The sequence below is a fragment of the Triticum urartu genome, chromosome 1 (assembly GCF_003073215.2).
Source record: "Triticum urartu cultivar G1812 chromosome 1, Tu2.1, whole genome shotgun sequence".
NCBI lineage: Eukaryota > Viridiplantae > Streptophyta > Magnoliopsida > Poales > Poaceae > Triticum > Triticum urartu.
In genome coordinates this window covers 232,685,165-232,701,256 of record NC_053022.1, presented here as the reverse complement: position 1 = coordinate 232,701,256, position 16,092 = coordinate 232,685,165, and the positions used below count along the sequence as shown (strand labels likewise).

The 16,092-nt window shown below is 41.6% G+C and overlaps 1 protein-coding gene across 5 annotated transcripts; it reads left to right on the top strand.

Moving 5' to 3' along the window:
- The first annotated feature begins 29 nt into the window (after nucleotides 1-29).
- Nucleotides 30-7,176, top strand: LOC125555001. 5 transcript variants are annotated; one of them, XM_048718348.1, is made up of 10 exons: nucleotides 30-3,619; nucleotides 3,794-3,999; nucleotides 4,083-4,205; nucleotides 4,288-4,853; nucleotides 4,938-5,037; nucleotides 5,326-5,790; nucleotides 5,884-5,937; nucleotides 6,027-6,249; nucleotides 6,358-6,427; nucleotides 6,613-7,176. In XM_048718348.1, exon 1 carries the CDS (start codon nucleotides 900-902, stop codon nucleotides 2,361-2,363), a length of 1,464 nt encoding a protein of 487 aa, XP_048574305.1. In that variant the 5' UTR covers nucleotides 30-899; the 3' UTR covers nucleotides 2,364-3,619; nucleotides 3,794-3,999; nucleotides 4,083-4,205; nucleotides 4,288-4,853; nucleotides 4,938-5,037; nucleotides 5,326-5,790; nucleotides 5,884-5,937; nucleotides 6,027-6,249; nucleotides 6,358-6,427; nucleotides 6,613-7,176. The 5 variants fall into 5 exon arrangements, with proteins under 5 accessions (XP_048574305.1, XP_048574297.1, XP_048574302.1 ...); XM_048718340.1 differs by having other exon boundaries at nucleotides 6,027-6,266; XM_048718345.1 differs by having other exon boundaries at nucleotides 4,129-4,205; nucleotides 6,027-6,266; nucleotides 6,358-7,176.
- The last annotated feature ends 8,916 nt before the right edge of the window (nucleotides 7,177-16,092 follow it).

Genomic DNA, 16,092 nt, shown 5'->3' with positions numbered 1-16,092 from the left:
CAGGGAGTTAATGGATTTGTAGAGTTTGCATTTGCCCATTCAGGAAAAGGAAATAAGATCTTATGCCCCTGCAAAAAGTGTGGTAATTGTTCTTGGAGAAACAGAAACACTATTTTGAGCATTTGATCTGTAAAGGATTCAAACATGAATACAAATTGTGGTTATTTCATGGGGAGTCATCATCTAGTCATGCACGTCATATTGCTAGTACACATGAAGGGCTAGAACATATTGCAGAAAATCATGATGAGATGGATGAAATGCTTAGACATATTGGTCATGGTTATGGCATAGGTGATATCGGGGGTCCAGATGTGGATGCTGATCTAGGGGATGATGACCCTAGTGTTGATGCTGAAGGAGTTAAAAAATTCTAATGAAGGGGTTAATGATGCGGGGGTGGCAAATTTTTACAAGTTAGTTGATGATGCTAGTCAAGATCTGTATACTGGGTGCAAAAAAATCTCAAAATTGAATTAAATAGTTCGGTTGCTCCATACTAAATTCCTTGGAGGATGGAGTAACAAAAGCTTTGATATGTTACTAGAGTTGCTTGGAGAGGCTTTCCCTGATGGCTGTACTCTGCCAAAGAAATTCCATGAAGCAAGAAAGTTAGTTAAACATATTGGTCTGGGATACATAACTATCCATGCTTGTGAACATGATTGCATACTGTTTTGGAAGCAACATCTAAACAAACAGAAGTGCCCAGTTTGTAGTACTTCTAGGTGGAAAGTGGAAAGGACTAGCCTTGACGGGAAACGTGTTAACCGAGTTCCTAGGAAGGTCCTTAGATATTTCCCAATTAAGGAACGTCTCCAAAGGTTGTTCCTCAACCCAGAGAAGGCAGCTAATATGAGGTGGCATGATAATTCCTCAACCCAGAGAAGGCAGCTAATATGAGGTGGCATGATAAAGAGCGCACAAAAGATGGATTGCTTAGGCATCCAGCAGATTCTCCTAACTGGAAACACATTGATAGTGAACATCCTGAATTTAGTGGTGACAGTCGCAATGTTAGATTAGCATTGGCAACCGATGGCTTCAATCCTTTTGGGTCTTTGCATAGTAGCCATAGCACTTGTCCTGTTCTTCTAATTCCATATAACCTCCCACCTTGGATGATAATGAAACAAGACAACTTCATCGTGTCCTCTTTGATTTCTGGTCCAAAATCTCCAGGTAATGATATTGATGTCTATCTAGAGCCATTGATTGAAGATCTGGAACTATTATGGCGCAAGGGCATTTGGACTTATGATGCCTCCCAGCGTGAATTCTTCCTAATGAAAGCTGCAATATTATGCATCATCGCTAACTTCCCTGGATTAGGATATGCTCATGGTTGCCCTACCTCGGGAGATGTTGCTTTCCCTGAGTGCCATTCAGAAACTTCTTTTCTAAGACTGAAGAATGGTACAAAAACATGTTATATGGGGCATCGCCGGTTCTTAGATGAAAATCATATGTTTAGATTGGATAAAAAACAGTTTGAAGCAGAAGAGGTCAGGGTAGCACCTTCTCCACGGTCTAGAGAGGACATTCTGAAACAAACAGAGAATCTGAATGTTGTTTTTGGTAAGGACCCAAGTGGGAACAAGCCTACAAAAAAACGCAAGAAAGGAGATCCACCAATTCTATGGAAAAAGAAATCTATTTTCTTTAGGCTTCCCTACTGGAAGGATTTACTTCTTCGGCATAATTTGGATGTTATGCATATTGAAAAGAATGTGTGTGATACTATATTTAACACACTTTTAGGAATTGCTGGTAAATCCAAAGATAATCTAAATTCTCGATATGATGTTAGAGATCTAAAAATAAGGAAAGATCTTCATCCTTATGAAGTGGAAGGTAAAATCTATATTCCTCGTGGCCCATACTACTTGACTCCTGAGCAGAAGAAGATATTATGTGAATGGCTCAAAGGTGTTAAGTTTCTTGATGGCTATGCATCAAATATAAGCTGTCGTGTAGATGTTAATGCAAAGAAGTTAGTTGGGCTAAAAAGCCATGATAATCACATCTTGCTGCAGCAATTTCTTCCAATAGCAATTCGAGGAATATTCCCAGAAGGAGTTGTCATAGCACTTACCCGTGTAAGCAATTTCTTCAAGATAATTTATTCTCCTGTTGTGCGCATAAGTGATATGCAACAGCTTGAGGAAGAAATAGCTAAGACATTGTCCATTTTAGAGACTATATTCCCACCTTCTTTTTTTGATTCTATGGTGCACTTGATGGTTCATCTTCCTAGCCAAGTTCGACTTGGTGGCACAGTGCAGTCCCGCAATATGTACCCAGTGGAGAGGTATAATTTAAAAAAACATCTATATGAAAACATGCATTTAGTCTATGCATAACTTGACATGGTTAATCTGAATCTATTTAGGTTCTTGATGACTTTAAAAAGATATGTTCGAACAACAAGTCATCCTGAGGGCTCAAAGCTGAGGGTTATATATTTGATGAGAGCCTTACATTTTGCTCTAGATACTTAAATGGTTGTGAGACCAGACATAATCGGAAAGCTAGAAATGATGATGGCACCAACCAAGTTGGAAATGATGATGACTCTCAAGATATGTTGTCATACTTCTCCAAGAATGTTGGTAGAGCTTTGGTTGGCAATTGTAATGTGACCTTAGACCACAAAGCTTGGCTTCAAGCTCACAACTATGTCTTATATAATTCTAACCATATGGAACCTTTCCTCAAGTAAGTGATTTATCTTATTTCGTTCTAGGCTTACTGCAACCATATGGAACCTTTCCTTAAGTTACTATAGTTATATTCACAGAAAGCACTTTGAATACCTTTCCTCTCTTGGACATCAATCTAGACAACGTATACATCATGAAACATTCCATGAGTGGTTGCGAATTCATGTAAGTAGATAATTAAATCTTATTTGCTTCAATAGGCATGGATATCTACAAGATAAACAGTTTGACAATATCATTAACTTATTACAGGTTCTTGGGTTACTTAGAAGTGGTGAACATATTGAGGAAGAAGTAATAGCCCTAGCTGCAGGCCCTTTAATGGTTGCCAAGAAGTATAATAGCTATGCCATAAATGGATATGTTTTCGACACGGAATCATATCATCAGGGTAGACCCAGGCAAAGCTATGGAGTAGCTTTAGTTGGACAAACTGTGAGCATTTCTGGACATACTCAAACTAAGGCATATTATGGTGTTATTACTGAAATCTTAGAAATGACCTATCATCGGAAAGGAAACATTGTGCTTTTGAAATGTGGTTGGTTTGACAACAGAGTACAAGGTAAATGGGTGAAGACTGATAAGTTTGGTGTAACTAGTGTACACATGGCACACATTATCAGCACCGGTGAAAATCACATGGATGAACCTTTCATTTTATCATCGCAAGCATGTCAAGTTTATTATGTTCCTGATAAACAAAATAAAGATTGGTCCGCTGTAAGGGTCTCACCGCCGCGTGACCTTTATGACATTGATGAAGTGAGAAATCAGCATCTGGAGTATTTATTGCAGGAACCGGTTATTCCTATAAATTTAAATGCAAATTTTAAGGTTCTTGGTGATGATATCTTGGTTAGAAATGATACAACTAAATCAAATGAGAAGAGGAAGTAAGTTTTTTGCAATCATGTATTTGTTGTTATCTGTTTGTTGTTCTTTATTTCTTCCAATTTACTTCTTGTCATTCTATGTTCCTCACAATCATATTAATTCTTGACCTCTATTTTTGTTATCTCTTCCTTGTCATCATCTATAATGTAACATATATGTTTTATGCATTTCAGGGGGAATGTCAAAAGGAGGAAGAGAGGATGAAGTCTATGCCAAACAGTATGAGGACTTGAGGGCTGCAAATATTAGAGATAATCGTAGTAGGATGGAAGATATGGCACCAAGATCAAAAAAGGATGCTGTCAATATAGAATCCATCCTACATGATTGTGCTGCGAAAAAGAGCAAGTCTGCCAGTACTCGTAAGAAAGCTCCTAAGGTGTGTTGACTCATATGCAGTCCTAGTGATTAGCTCAGCTATCGTTTATGCATGCAATAATTATCCATCTTTACCTGTTGTAGACAACACAAACTGATCTGATAATTGAACGTGATATCTGCGGCCTAGGCCATCAAACATTGACACACAAAATCAAGAAGCTATTGCTGATCAGACTGTTGAAGATAATCAAGAAGTGGAAGAAGGTATCATTCTATTATTCATTGTACCATTGCTGAAAGTGTAACCTTATAGTATCAACATTTGACCTTTTTCTGCATAAATCAGATCCTAAAGAAGTTGATGCGGAGAAGACAACGAGGAAGTTTACTAGAAAGGAGATCTTGTGGGCAAGAGCAAATGAAAAACGACCATTGATCAAATTGAAATATAACAAACTAAAACAATCAATTGGACCTGGCTCAAAAGAATTTCCTGCTGCAGTCACAACACTTATAAGAACTAGGTTGTTCCCTGTGGACAAAGCTGATTGGAGAGATGTCCTGGTTGAACATAATGAAAAACTAATTGATGACCTATCTGCAATATATGTGATGGAGTACTGGCTCAAGAATTATTCCTTGCAGACTGCTGCGAAGAAATGGAGAGCTTTCAAAGCTGATATGAAGGAAAAGGCTTTCAAAATTGATGACCCCTTGAAGATTCTCACAAAGGATGAGCTTATTGAACGCTGTGATGATAGAATAGATCCTGAACAATGGAAATGGTTGGTCAATCACTAGTTATCTGAGGAAGGGCTAGAGCGTAGCATACGCGGCAAACAGAATCGTTCTAAGGTGGTAACACCTCATATAACTGGAAGCAAAAGCTTTGCACGTGTTGGAGATGAATGTGTATGCAATTGTTCTTTACTGTTCTCAACTTCTATGTTCTATTATTTGGTGTGTTGTGCATGACTGAACTATTTTTTTATGCAGGCTAAAGAGTATGGTCGTGAGCTAGGTAGGCATGAGTTATTTATGAAGACCCATACTAAAAAAAGATGGGAATGCTCTAGCTAAAGCTCAACCAAAAATTGTAAGTATCTCAACTGATTATGTGCCAGATCCATTGCTGCTACATTAATCTGGTAGTTATAGATTTTGTGTTTTAAGAACATATTCATAGCCTTAAATTTGGATTAAACATCTTGGACCAAACTGCAACTTTGGTGATTTCTATACAATAGTGCATGGGTGTGTTTCATAGATACTTTTGTAATTTACATAACCAATTGAAAAATCAAGTAGTAGAACATATAATAGCCTTCAATTTTCTTTCCATGTTGGAGATTTTGGTTATTCTGTTATTCAAATTTTCTTGTAGGATGAACTTAAGAAACCTGCAATCCTTCATCCTGAATTGCTTGAAAGACCCATAGAGAAATGCGATCTATTTTCCCATGTATTTGGTCGTGAACCAAGGGGATATGTACGTGGAGTTGGTTTAGGACCAACTCCTGCTACTCTGGGCATTGATGGGTACCGCTCATGTGCATCCACAAGTGTATAGATGGCAATCCGTGCTAGCCAGAAAACAGAAGAGCAAAACATATTGTTGAAGGGCGCTCTACATCGACTATTCGATGAGGTCAGAGAACTTAGGGAAATAGTGAAAGGTGGCAAAGGACAGGAAGAGATACTTGATGATGATGCAACAGATCGTGCGTCCTCTCCTACACTGGAACATGGATCTAATCCTTCACCAACCACTCAGATGAGAGGAGTTTCTAGTGATTATGGTGATCATAATGTGCATGAGGACATGATGAACAATCATGATGCTGATGTGGTATGATTTCGACCATGTTAATGATGAATGAATTGATCTATGCAAATGTTAATGAATCGTGACCTGCTGATGAATTATCTCATGCAAATGTAGATGGTTCCTATTAGAGGAAGAGCTCCACTCCAACCCACTAGAGGACACGAGGGGGTATGTAACTCCACCCCCAAGGCTCCACCCTATTCATGGTTGTATAATGTATGATTCTGTAGTGAAGTATAACATCGTTCCATTTCTAGGGTGGGAAAGAGGTTGTTCTACTTTCTGTTGAGAGGCCATGTGGTCAACCCGTGGCTAAGGCTACTCTCCAAACATCTAATCCAGAAGCACGTGTGGGAGGATCTCTTTTAGGTGTTGAGTACCATGAAGTAGTTGTGAATAGTGTGATGAGAGGTGATCATATACTTCCTCGGCAACATGGAAAGCTGAAGATGCTGGCAGATTGCGTTGGGCATTCTATAGGTTGGCCGCACCTAAACGTATACGCTAAACTCTGCTTATTATATTACATGTATGGTTACTGATACACATGATTCATTGCCTCAATATTGTTCGTCCTCTTTCTTTCAGATTGTGAATGAAGAAAGGGCAACAAAAACATCCAAGGTTCAGCATCTTCAGTAAGTTGCTCCTGTTCATTGTGAGTAATTGTGCTCCTTGATCAACTTTTGCACCTAGTTTTGCTTCTTGATCTTCAGATTTGGTGCCAGTTCCCATATACACTGCGAGAAACATCTAACTTGATGGTTTCGTGTGCTCTTTGTTCCCATATAAAATACAAAAAATTGTCGTATACCTATGACTCCTGTAACTTTGTTTTGCTAGGTGAATGGAGACAACCTTAGATATAGTCCAGCATGCAGTTACACATGTATTGATACATATGCTTTAGCTTTTGTTTTACTGAATGGACGAATGGAGTTTTACTAAAACTTGAGATTATAGTTGGATGTGGTACAACCAGTTCTCAGCGTATGGCTTATTGTTTTGTTACACATTGTGGTCCTGCCATGGCGGGTGTTGCTTGTCTTTATGGTTGGTATTCTATACTCATATCCTTCCACATAGTACATGTTTTTCCTGCTGAAAACCTGGAATTATGGACATGAATGGCTTACTATAATTTTACTGTCATGTATATATTTTTGTGGTGGCATGCTGTCAAATTTTGTCTAAAATATGTTAAAATGGCGCTGAAATTGACCCTTGTGTATATGTGTCTTTTGCGGACGAGAACCGGAGGAAGAATTTCGACCCTTCGTTGTAGATGCCTGAGCAATGAACATTGGCATGCTTTTGGGAATATGCAATTTAAGTTGTCTCATTTTGTTGTCTGGTTTGTACTGAATTACATGATCTGTATGCTATCAATCAGATTTGTGAGATCTACCATGAATATGTGAGCTTCATTTGATTTATGAATGATGGTTGACTTTGGTGCAAAGAGTGTGTTGTTCTCAGATGTAGATTTAATCATATTTGTGTGCTGAGAATTTTGATCTGAATTAGAATTATTAGTCTGTGAGCACTTAGCTTTTTATACCATACTGTTTGTTGGGAAGTAAATTGTGTTGTGTGTTGGGAAGTAGATTGTGCTGTCAGTTTGTCCGTTGGCAAGTAAATTGTAAAGAGACGACTAATCTGTCGGCATGTGTAATGTTTACCAGCGCAACTGACTGTCCACAAACACAAAATGTACTGATGGCATGTTTGTTGGCAAGCAATATACTTGACGACGGATTAAGTCTGTCAGCAAGCAAGGTTTGTGGACACGTCAGCTGTTGGGAAGTGAAATACCTATGAGCACACCGTCTGTTGGCAAAAAGAAAATTCGTGGCACACCGTCTGACAGGAAGTAAAAATATGTAGCAATACATGAGCTGTCGGGAAGCGAAATACATAGGGACACACATGCTGTCAGCAAGAAAACAACTTAGTGGCACAAGTGTCTGTTAAGAAGTGGAACACTTACCAACAGATAGACCGACGGTAAGATAGGTGTCTGTCGGCATATCCAACTCTTGACAGCTCAGATGCGGACAGACACTACCCAACATCTAGTGTGTCGGTAAATGTCCATGCAAACACCTTGTTTGTCGGTAAAGCGTGTATTTACCAACACACACGTGTGTTAGCTATAGTGGGGTGTGGTGTAGTGAATAGCTGAGCTCGCGCCATGGCCTCCGTGACTGTGCTTGGCATGGATGTTGATGACGGCCAAGTTTGAAGGGAGACAACTAGTACAAGCCGTCCTGACAAAAGATGGTCTTCGCCTGCCAAAGGCTCTGGTGGTGATGCTGCTGTGGGCTCTGTGGTGACCTCCGTCCTTCCGTCCTGCTGGTCTTGGTCTTGTTGCACCGATATGGAAACCTTTGCATGATGCCTCAGGACTCCTCGCCTGCGCCTGCCTCTTTAGTACGATAGAGGAAACTGGTACACTGCACATGCTGGCACCCGCTTGGCCTTGGTCGTCATGGCTTACGTCACGTGAACCTCATGAGGTGCCCCTTGCATAGAGATCTCCGCTCTTCGGGAGCCAGCCTAGTGAGGCTGCTCCTGGGGAGGTCTTGGTGTCATCCGCCTCGCGAGGGTCTTGAGTGGTTGCTGCTAAAGATGGGCCATACTAGGCCGTTGGTGGAGCCACGCACTGGCCCGCGGGCAGGCAAGTCTGGGCACCTCCGGTCCCGAAACGCCGACAGTAGCCCCTGGGCCCAAGGCGTGCTCGACCTTGGCTATGAGGTGAAGCCAAAAGTCAAGTGCGGAGCGCCGCGGACCCCAACCGCATGCGGGCTTAATTGATGTGTGGCGATTGATGGGACGTGGATGCCTCCGCTTCCCCACGCCGCCTCGGCAATCGTTCGATTTGACGAGACCCTACTGCATGTAGGAGGAAAACCATCATTACATGTGATCATGGAGGTCGGCGATTGGCCTCCCTCTGACTATAAATGAGGAGAGGGGCGGAGCCCCCGTTGCTCATCTTCTCCTCCACTCCATTTGCTTCTTCTTCTTCCTCTTTGCTCCGCCGTCTTGCTGCAACACCCATGGCGCTGATAAGGAGATTCTCTATCGCGGAGAATGGAAAGACCCATCGTGAAGAGCAGGGGCCACTTCCGCCGAAGAAGAGATTGGTCCGCCCCTTCGGCGTCATCGTGAGGCAGGAGGTGACGAGGCCCTGGTACGAGCGGCCTCCCCCAGGCTACCCGCTGCCCTTGCATGCCCAAGCGCAAGGCCCTGGAGGAGGAGGCGGCACCCCGCGCCGCTCGCGTCGCGGCCACAGTGGCCAGGTCGTGGTGGCCCAAGCTGTCGACCGACAAACTCATGCCGAGGGCTCATCCTGTGAGTTTGTGATGTGGGCGGCGATGCCACCACGCACGTGGATCAGATTCCCGCAGTTCTTCGCTGAAGAGATGCCGCCGAGGGGCCGCTCGAGCTGTGGTTGCAGCACGCCGAATGCAACACCCCGGCAACGGGAGCGGAGGTCGAGGTTGTCTCCGCGGGCAAGATCTTCATGACTCGTGGATGGGGAGAGGTTGCCCATGCCTGCCATGCGGAGGGGGCCCTCTCCATCCATTTTGAGTATGACGGCGCCTCCATGCTGTTCTTCAAGGTCTTCGACAAGGTATGCAGCTGCTTGGAGTGTTGCCCTGGAGGGGGTCGCCAGGACGGTGTAGCGGCAGGCGCTGGGCCCGCCCTCGGCCTTGCTGACAACTCCTCCAGCAGCAGTGACGGCGCCTAGGAATCCAGCGACTCAGCTGAGCTTGACGAGACTCCGGAGACGAGAGACGACGGCTACGTGCCCTCGAGCTCCCGCCGTGCCCGGAGCATAGCAGCGGTGTCTGCTCGTCGTCGTCATTGATCTGGATGGGGTAGGTGTCGGCCCCTCGTGGCCCACTGTTGATGATGGCGTCGGCGATGACATCTGTAAATATGGCTCCTGGAAACCTCCTTTTTGGTCCCCTTCAAGGAATCGAGACGAACCCCGTGGCGGTGTGTAAAGAATATGTAGTGCTTTTGCATCAACGTTATTCTTATTATGAAATTGGCGATTGCGTCTCTTGCTATGGCATTATCTCCCCTTTTCGTCCTCATGGTAGCTTAGTGCTCTACGCCGACAGGTCCCAGTCCCCAGGCGGGCTTCAGCCGTCGCTGGTATGCCAGGTCGTGATGTCGTGGTCAAGGCCAGGAGGTGGGCGGCCCAAGGCCCAGTAAGAGCTCCTGAGGCGCGATACTCAAGAGGTCCCCCTTAGCGTGCAAGTAGCTTCCTAAAGGCAGAAAAGGAAGGCGGCATTGCCGGAGCAAGGCTGTAAGAGCCAAAAATCTCGAGCCGTAGTGCCAAGCCAGCTTGAATGTGTGACTTATCTTAGCGAGCCTGCCGAAGCACGTCAGCACGAGGCACGGGAGGAGAAGCTAAAGGCTTGAGAAGATGCGGTTGCCGGCCATGACACGGAGCTGAAGCAGCTGGCGCGGGCGCAGGCCGTGGAGCGCCGCTGCCAGGAGGAGCTGGAGAAGAAGGTGTATGCGGAGAAGGCCCAGCTGGAGGACAATCTAGCTCTACAATTGATTCACCTTCTGTTCTGAGTAAACTTGCGACACCTACACCTGCTATTCATTCTGATATGTCGCATGTTATTGATGATGCCACTTCTGCTTTGCATGATACTTATGATGAAACTACTTCTATGCTTGATACTACTATGCCACTAGGTGAATTTCTTGATGAACAACTTGCTAGGGCTAGAGAGAATGAAATTATTGAAACTGATAATATTGATGAAAGTGATGATGAAGATTCTCCCCCTAGATATGAATTGCCAATTGTGCCTGAGGGTTATGTTATGGATGAAGAAACTGCTAGAGACTTTCTTGCTTGCAATGATAGATCTGATCTTAAGAAATTATTAGCTAAGCTTAAAAAAAAGTCTTTGAATGCTAGAATGAAATATGACCCTGCTTTTGCTACTTCACCTATCTTTATTACTGATAAGGATTATGATTTCTCTGTCGACCCCGAGTTAATTACTTTGGTTGAATCTGGTCCTTTTTATGGTTATGAATCTGAAACTGTTGTGGCACATCTTAGTAAATTAAATGATATAGCCACCCTGTTTACTCATGATGAGAAAACTCGCTATTACTTTATCCTTAAGTTATTTCCGTTCTCATTAAAGGGTGATGCTAAAACATGGTTTAATTCTCTTGATCCTGGTTGTGTGTGTAGTCCCCAGGATATGATTTATTACTTCTCTACTAAATATTTCCCCGCTCATAAGAAACAAGCTGCATTAAGGGAAATATATAATTTTGTGCAAATTGAAGAAGAGAGTCTCCCACAAGCTTGGGGGAGGCTTCTCCGTTTACTTAATGCTTTGCATGATCATCCTCTCAAGAAAAATGAAATATTTGATATCTTTTATAATGGACTAACCGATACTTCGAGAGACCACCTGGATAGTTGTGTTGGTTGTGTTTTCAGGAAAAGAACTGTTGATCAAGCTTAATTGCTATTGAATAATATGTTGACTAATGAACATAATTGGACACTTCCTGAACCAACTCCTAAGAAAAGGGGTATTCTATTTCTCAGTCCTGAAGATATGCAAGAGGCAAAGAAATCTATGAAAGAAAAAGGCATTAAAGCTGAAGATGTTAAGAATTTACCACCTATTGAAGAAATACATGGTCTTGATAACCCGACACAGGTAGTGAAGGTAAATTCTCTCTATAGATTTGATAAATGTGAAATCCCATTTACTAAGTTTGCTAGCCAATGCTTGGATGAGTTTGATGGCTTTATAGTTAAACAAGAAAACTTCAATGCTTATGTTGGTAGACAATTGAAACACAATGTTGATATGCTTGAACACTTGAGTGATTATATGTCTAGAGTTAAAGGTGAACTTAAACTTATTAGTAAACATGCTTCTATGGTTACCACTCAAGTAGAACAAGTACTTAAAGCTCAGAATGATTTGCTCAATGAATTAAATAATAAGAAAAATGATAATGATGTTAGAGTTATGACTAGAGGAGGTAAAATGACTCAGGAACCCTTGTATCCTGTGGGCCACCCTAAGAGAATTGAGCAAGATTCTCAGAGAACTAATGTTGATACACCTAGTCCTTCTAAGAGGAAGAAAAAGAAAAATGATAGGACTTTGCATGCTTCTAGTGAACCTGTTGTTGACACACCTGAGAATCCCAATGATATTTCTATTTCTGATGCCGAAACACAATTTGGTAATGAACATGAACCTAGTGATAATGTTAATGATGATGTTCATGTTGATGCTCAACCTAGCAATAATAATGATGTAGAAATTGAACCTGTTGTTGATCTTGATAACCCACAATCAAAGAATCAACGTTATGATAAGAGAGACTTTGTTGCTAGGAAGCACGGTAAAGAAAGAGAACCATGGGTTCAGAAACCCATGCATTTTCCTCCTAAACCATCCAAGAAAAAGGATGATGAGGATTTCGAGCGCTTTGCTGAAATGATTAGACCTATCTTTTTGCGTATGCGTTTGACTGATATGCTTAAAATGAACCCTTATGCTAAATACATGAAAGATATTGTTACAAATAAAAGAAAGATACCGGAAGCTGAGATTTCCACCATGCTTGCTAATTACACTTTCAAGGGTGGAATACCAAAGAAACTTGGAGATCCAGGAGTACCGACTATACCATGCTCCATTAAAAGAAACTATGTTAAAACGGCTTTATGTGATCTTGGAGCCGGTGTTAGTGTTATGCCTCTCTATTTATATCGTAGACTTGATTTGAATAAGTTGACACCTACTGAAATATCTTTGCAAATGGCTGATAAATCAACTGCTATACATGTCGGTATTTGTGAGGATGTGCCTGTTGTGGTTGCAAACGTTACTATTTTAACGGACTTTGTTTTTATTGATATTCCCGAGGACGATAGTATGTCGATTATCCTTGGTAGACCCCTTTTGAATACTGCAGGGGCTGTTATTGATTGCAACAAAGGCAATGTCACTTTTCATGTTAATGGTAATGAGCATACGGTACACTTTCCCAGGAAACAACCTCAAGTCTATAGTATTAATTCTATTGGAAAAATTTCAACCATTACTATTGGAGGTTTTGAATTTCCTCTTCCTACTATTAAGAAGAAATATGATATTCTTATTGTTGGGGATGTGCATATCCCGGTTGAGGTAACCTAGTGTTATTCAAAATTTCTCCGATTTCATGCGATTCGGAATGAGTTTGTTAACAAGACTTGATCAACCTTGTTATTGGATTCCTTTTGATGAGCATGAGATGGATGAAGTTAGAAAACACAACTCTCTGTACCCTCTTTTTACTTTCTGTTATTTAGATTAAATAAAGTAAAAATAGTATTTTCTGTCTGTTTTCTGAATTATCCATGCAATAAAAAATACCCCAAAAATAAAAGTTCTCCAAATGCCCTGAAAATAAAATATAATTTTTTCTAGAATATTTGAGAATTTTAGGCACTGAGAACACAACAGGGGGAGCAGCCACGTGCCCATGAGGGTGGAGGGCGCGCCCGCCCCCCTGGGTGCGCCCCCTGCCTCGTGGACCCCACGTGGGCCCCCTCCATTTATCCTTGCACCCACACACTTCTTCTTGCTCCAGAAAAAATCACTAGCCAGCTCAAACCCGAGTTCTTGCTCATTTGCTGCCATTTTTGATCTCCTTGCTCAAAGCTCCTCTCACAAAACTTCTTTGGGGGATTGTTCTTTGGTATGTGACTCCTCCAATAGTCCAATTAGTTTTTGTTCTAGTTCTTTATTCATTGCAATTTTTTGCTGCTTAGGTGACCCTGTTCTTGAGCTTGAATGTCAAATTTATGTGGTCAAAAGTAGTTTTAATGCATGATATAGCCTCTAGGCACTTGTAGGAGTAGTTGCTATCAATTTTGTTGAGTTTGGTTCACTTTTATTTTAAGTTACTAAAAATTTCAGAATTTTTCAGAGGAAGAAATATGTTTAGGAAAATGTACCAAGGTGGTTCCTCAAGGAAACAAGGACCCAGGCCCGCAATACGCGAGCCGGACAATGAACTACTAAGGAAGGCTCAATTGCGGCCTTGTGAATGGCCGTCAGAGGGCTTCATTGTTCGAGCAGGAATCAAGGAGTAATTTGACGCATATGTGCATAATGCTGATCTTGAGAGCTTCGAGGCAGATAAGTGTCGTCAGTACTACTACCTCACTGATTCCCTTGTGAGAAGGTTTGAATTTACATCATCACGCAATTCTCAAACTGTCCTGTTTGATCTTTATGATAAATCTTATACCATGGACTTAGAAGATTTTAATACTGCTTGTAAACTCCCAAAGTGGGGTAATGTTAGTGAACCTCGTAAATCTGAATATAAGGATTTTCTTGCTAGTATCACTGTGGGGGAATCTAGGGAAATCACGCAAGCTATCATAGGGAGCATTCATTTTCCTGCTATACATTATTTTGCTCTCTTTATAGGTAGATGCATAAATGGTAAGGATGAGGCATGTCACATGTGTGTGCCAGATCTTAGTGTTCCCAAGAGTGATGTATTAGGAGATAGACAATATAACTTGGGGGCCATTGTTGCATGTAGGTTGCATAATAACAAAATTAATGGAGATTTCTTTGGTGGAATTATGCAACCCGTTTAGCTGATTTTCTTGAGATACCCATTCATGGATATGATATTGAGTTGCCTCCTGCTTATTTAGATTATGATGCTATGGTTCGTCATCAGTTCGTTGAGAGGAACAATCAGTCCCTCCAGTACCGAGTAATCTTTGACAGATGACGCACCTATCACGTCGCTCTCCCTGCTCCTGCTTTTTTGACTTTTAGGCAAAAAGGAGATATGTTATAACCAGGGAGGAGGCGGATGAGTACGAGAGGAGGACGGAGGCAGCCTGCCTCCAAGGTGCAGCTCTTCAGGCAATAGCTCATGCATCTCAGTACGACCACAACTTCAATTTCGGCTATCCACCAGGCCATCCATGGGCATAGACCAACTTAGGCCAAAAGCCTAAGCTTGGGGGAGTATGTATTTCTCACCGACGTTGCATTCATGTTCACACACTCATGCCCATTGTCGGTGCTCATACTTTTTCATTGTATCATCCATGCTAGTTTAATTTCTTTTTAAGCTTTCTTCTTGTGTGTTTGAAAAACCTTAAGAAAAAACCAAAAAAATTAGTTGTAGCTTTTAGTTAGTTTACTTTCCATGCCTGTAGTAGTAGTAGTAATTAAAAAGAAAAACCAAAAATATTTCTCGTTCTTCTTTTGCTTGTTGGGAGCTTTCCCGTATAAATAGTTTTGTTTATTTCTTTTCTTTGGGGGTTGAGAGGAGAAGACCATAATGAAAATGTTGAGTGGCTCTTATATGCATTATTGTTGATCTAACAGAGAACCCGTATTACCTTGTCTTATCTCTTGAATTGAATGCTTGCAGATTCTAGCTTAGTCCAATGCACATGCAATATTATTATTATCCACACTATTTGGTCGTGCAAGTGAAAGGCAATAATGATGATATATGATGAACTGATTGAGATGAGAAAAGCTGGTATGAGCTTGACCTCTCTTGTTTTTGTAAATATGATTAGTTCATCGTTCCTAATTCAGCCTATTATGAAAGAAACATGTTTGCAATGACAATTAGAGATTGTAGTTGCTTATGCCATGCTTAATTAGCTAGGAGTTTATAATGGTTTACCTTGCGTGCCAACATGCTATTAAAATGGTTATGATGTGGTATGATAGGGTGGTATCCTCCTTTGAATGATTCGAGTGGCTTGACTTGGCACATGTTCACGCATGTAGTTGAAACAAAATCAACATAGCCTCTACGATATTTATGTTCATGGTGCATTATATCCTACTCATGCTTGCATTTGGTGTTGATTAATTTTAATGCATGTTCATGACTGTTGTCGCTCTCTAGCTGGCCGCTTCCCAGTCTTTTTCTAGCCTTCACTTGTACTAAGAGGGAATACTGCGTGTGCATCCAATTCCATAAACCCCAAAGTTATTCCATATGAGTCCACCATACCTTCCTATTTACGGTATCTACCTGCCATTCCAAGTAAATTTGTATGTGCCAAACTCTAAACCTTCAAATAAACATTCTGCTTTGTATGCTCGAATAGTTCATGTATCAACTAGGGATGTCTGTATCCTCCATGCTAGGCGGGTTATTCTCAAGAGGAGTGGACTCTGCTCCTCATTCACGAGAAAATGGCTAGTCACCAGGATGCCCAGTCCCATGCTCAAATCAAATGAAAATAATTGCAAACTAAAC

Bases quoted from the DNA above. Each gene is read 5' to 3' on its own strand.
- LOC125555001 (XM_048718345.1), top strand. From the start codon at position 900: ATGAGGTGGCATGATAAAGAGCGCACAAAAGATGGATTGCTTAGGCAT.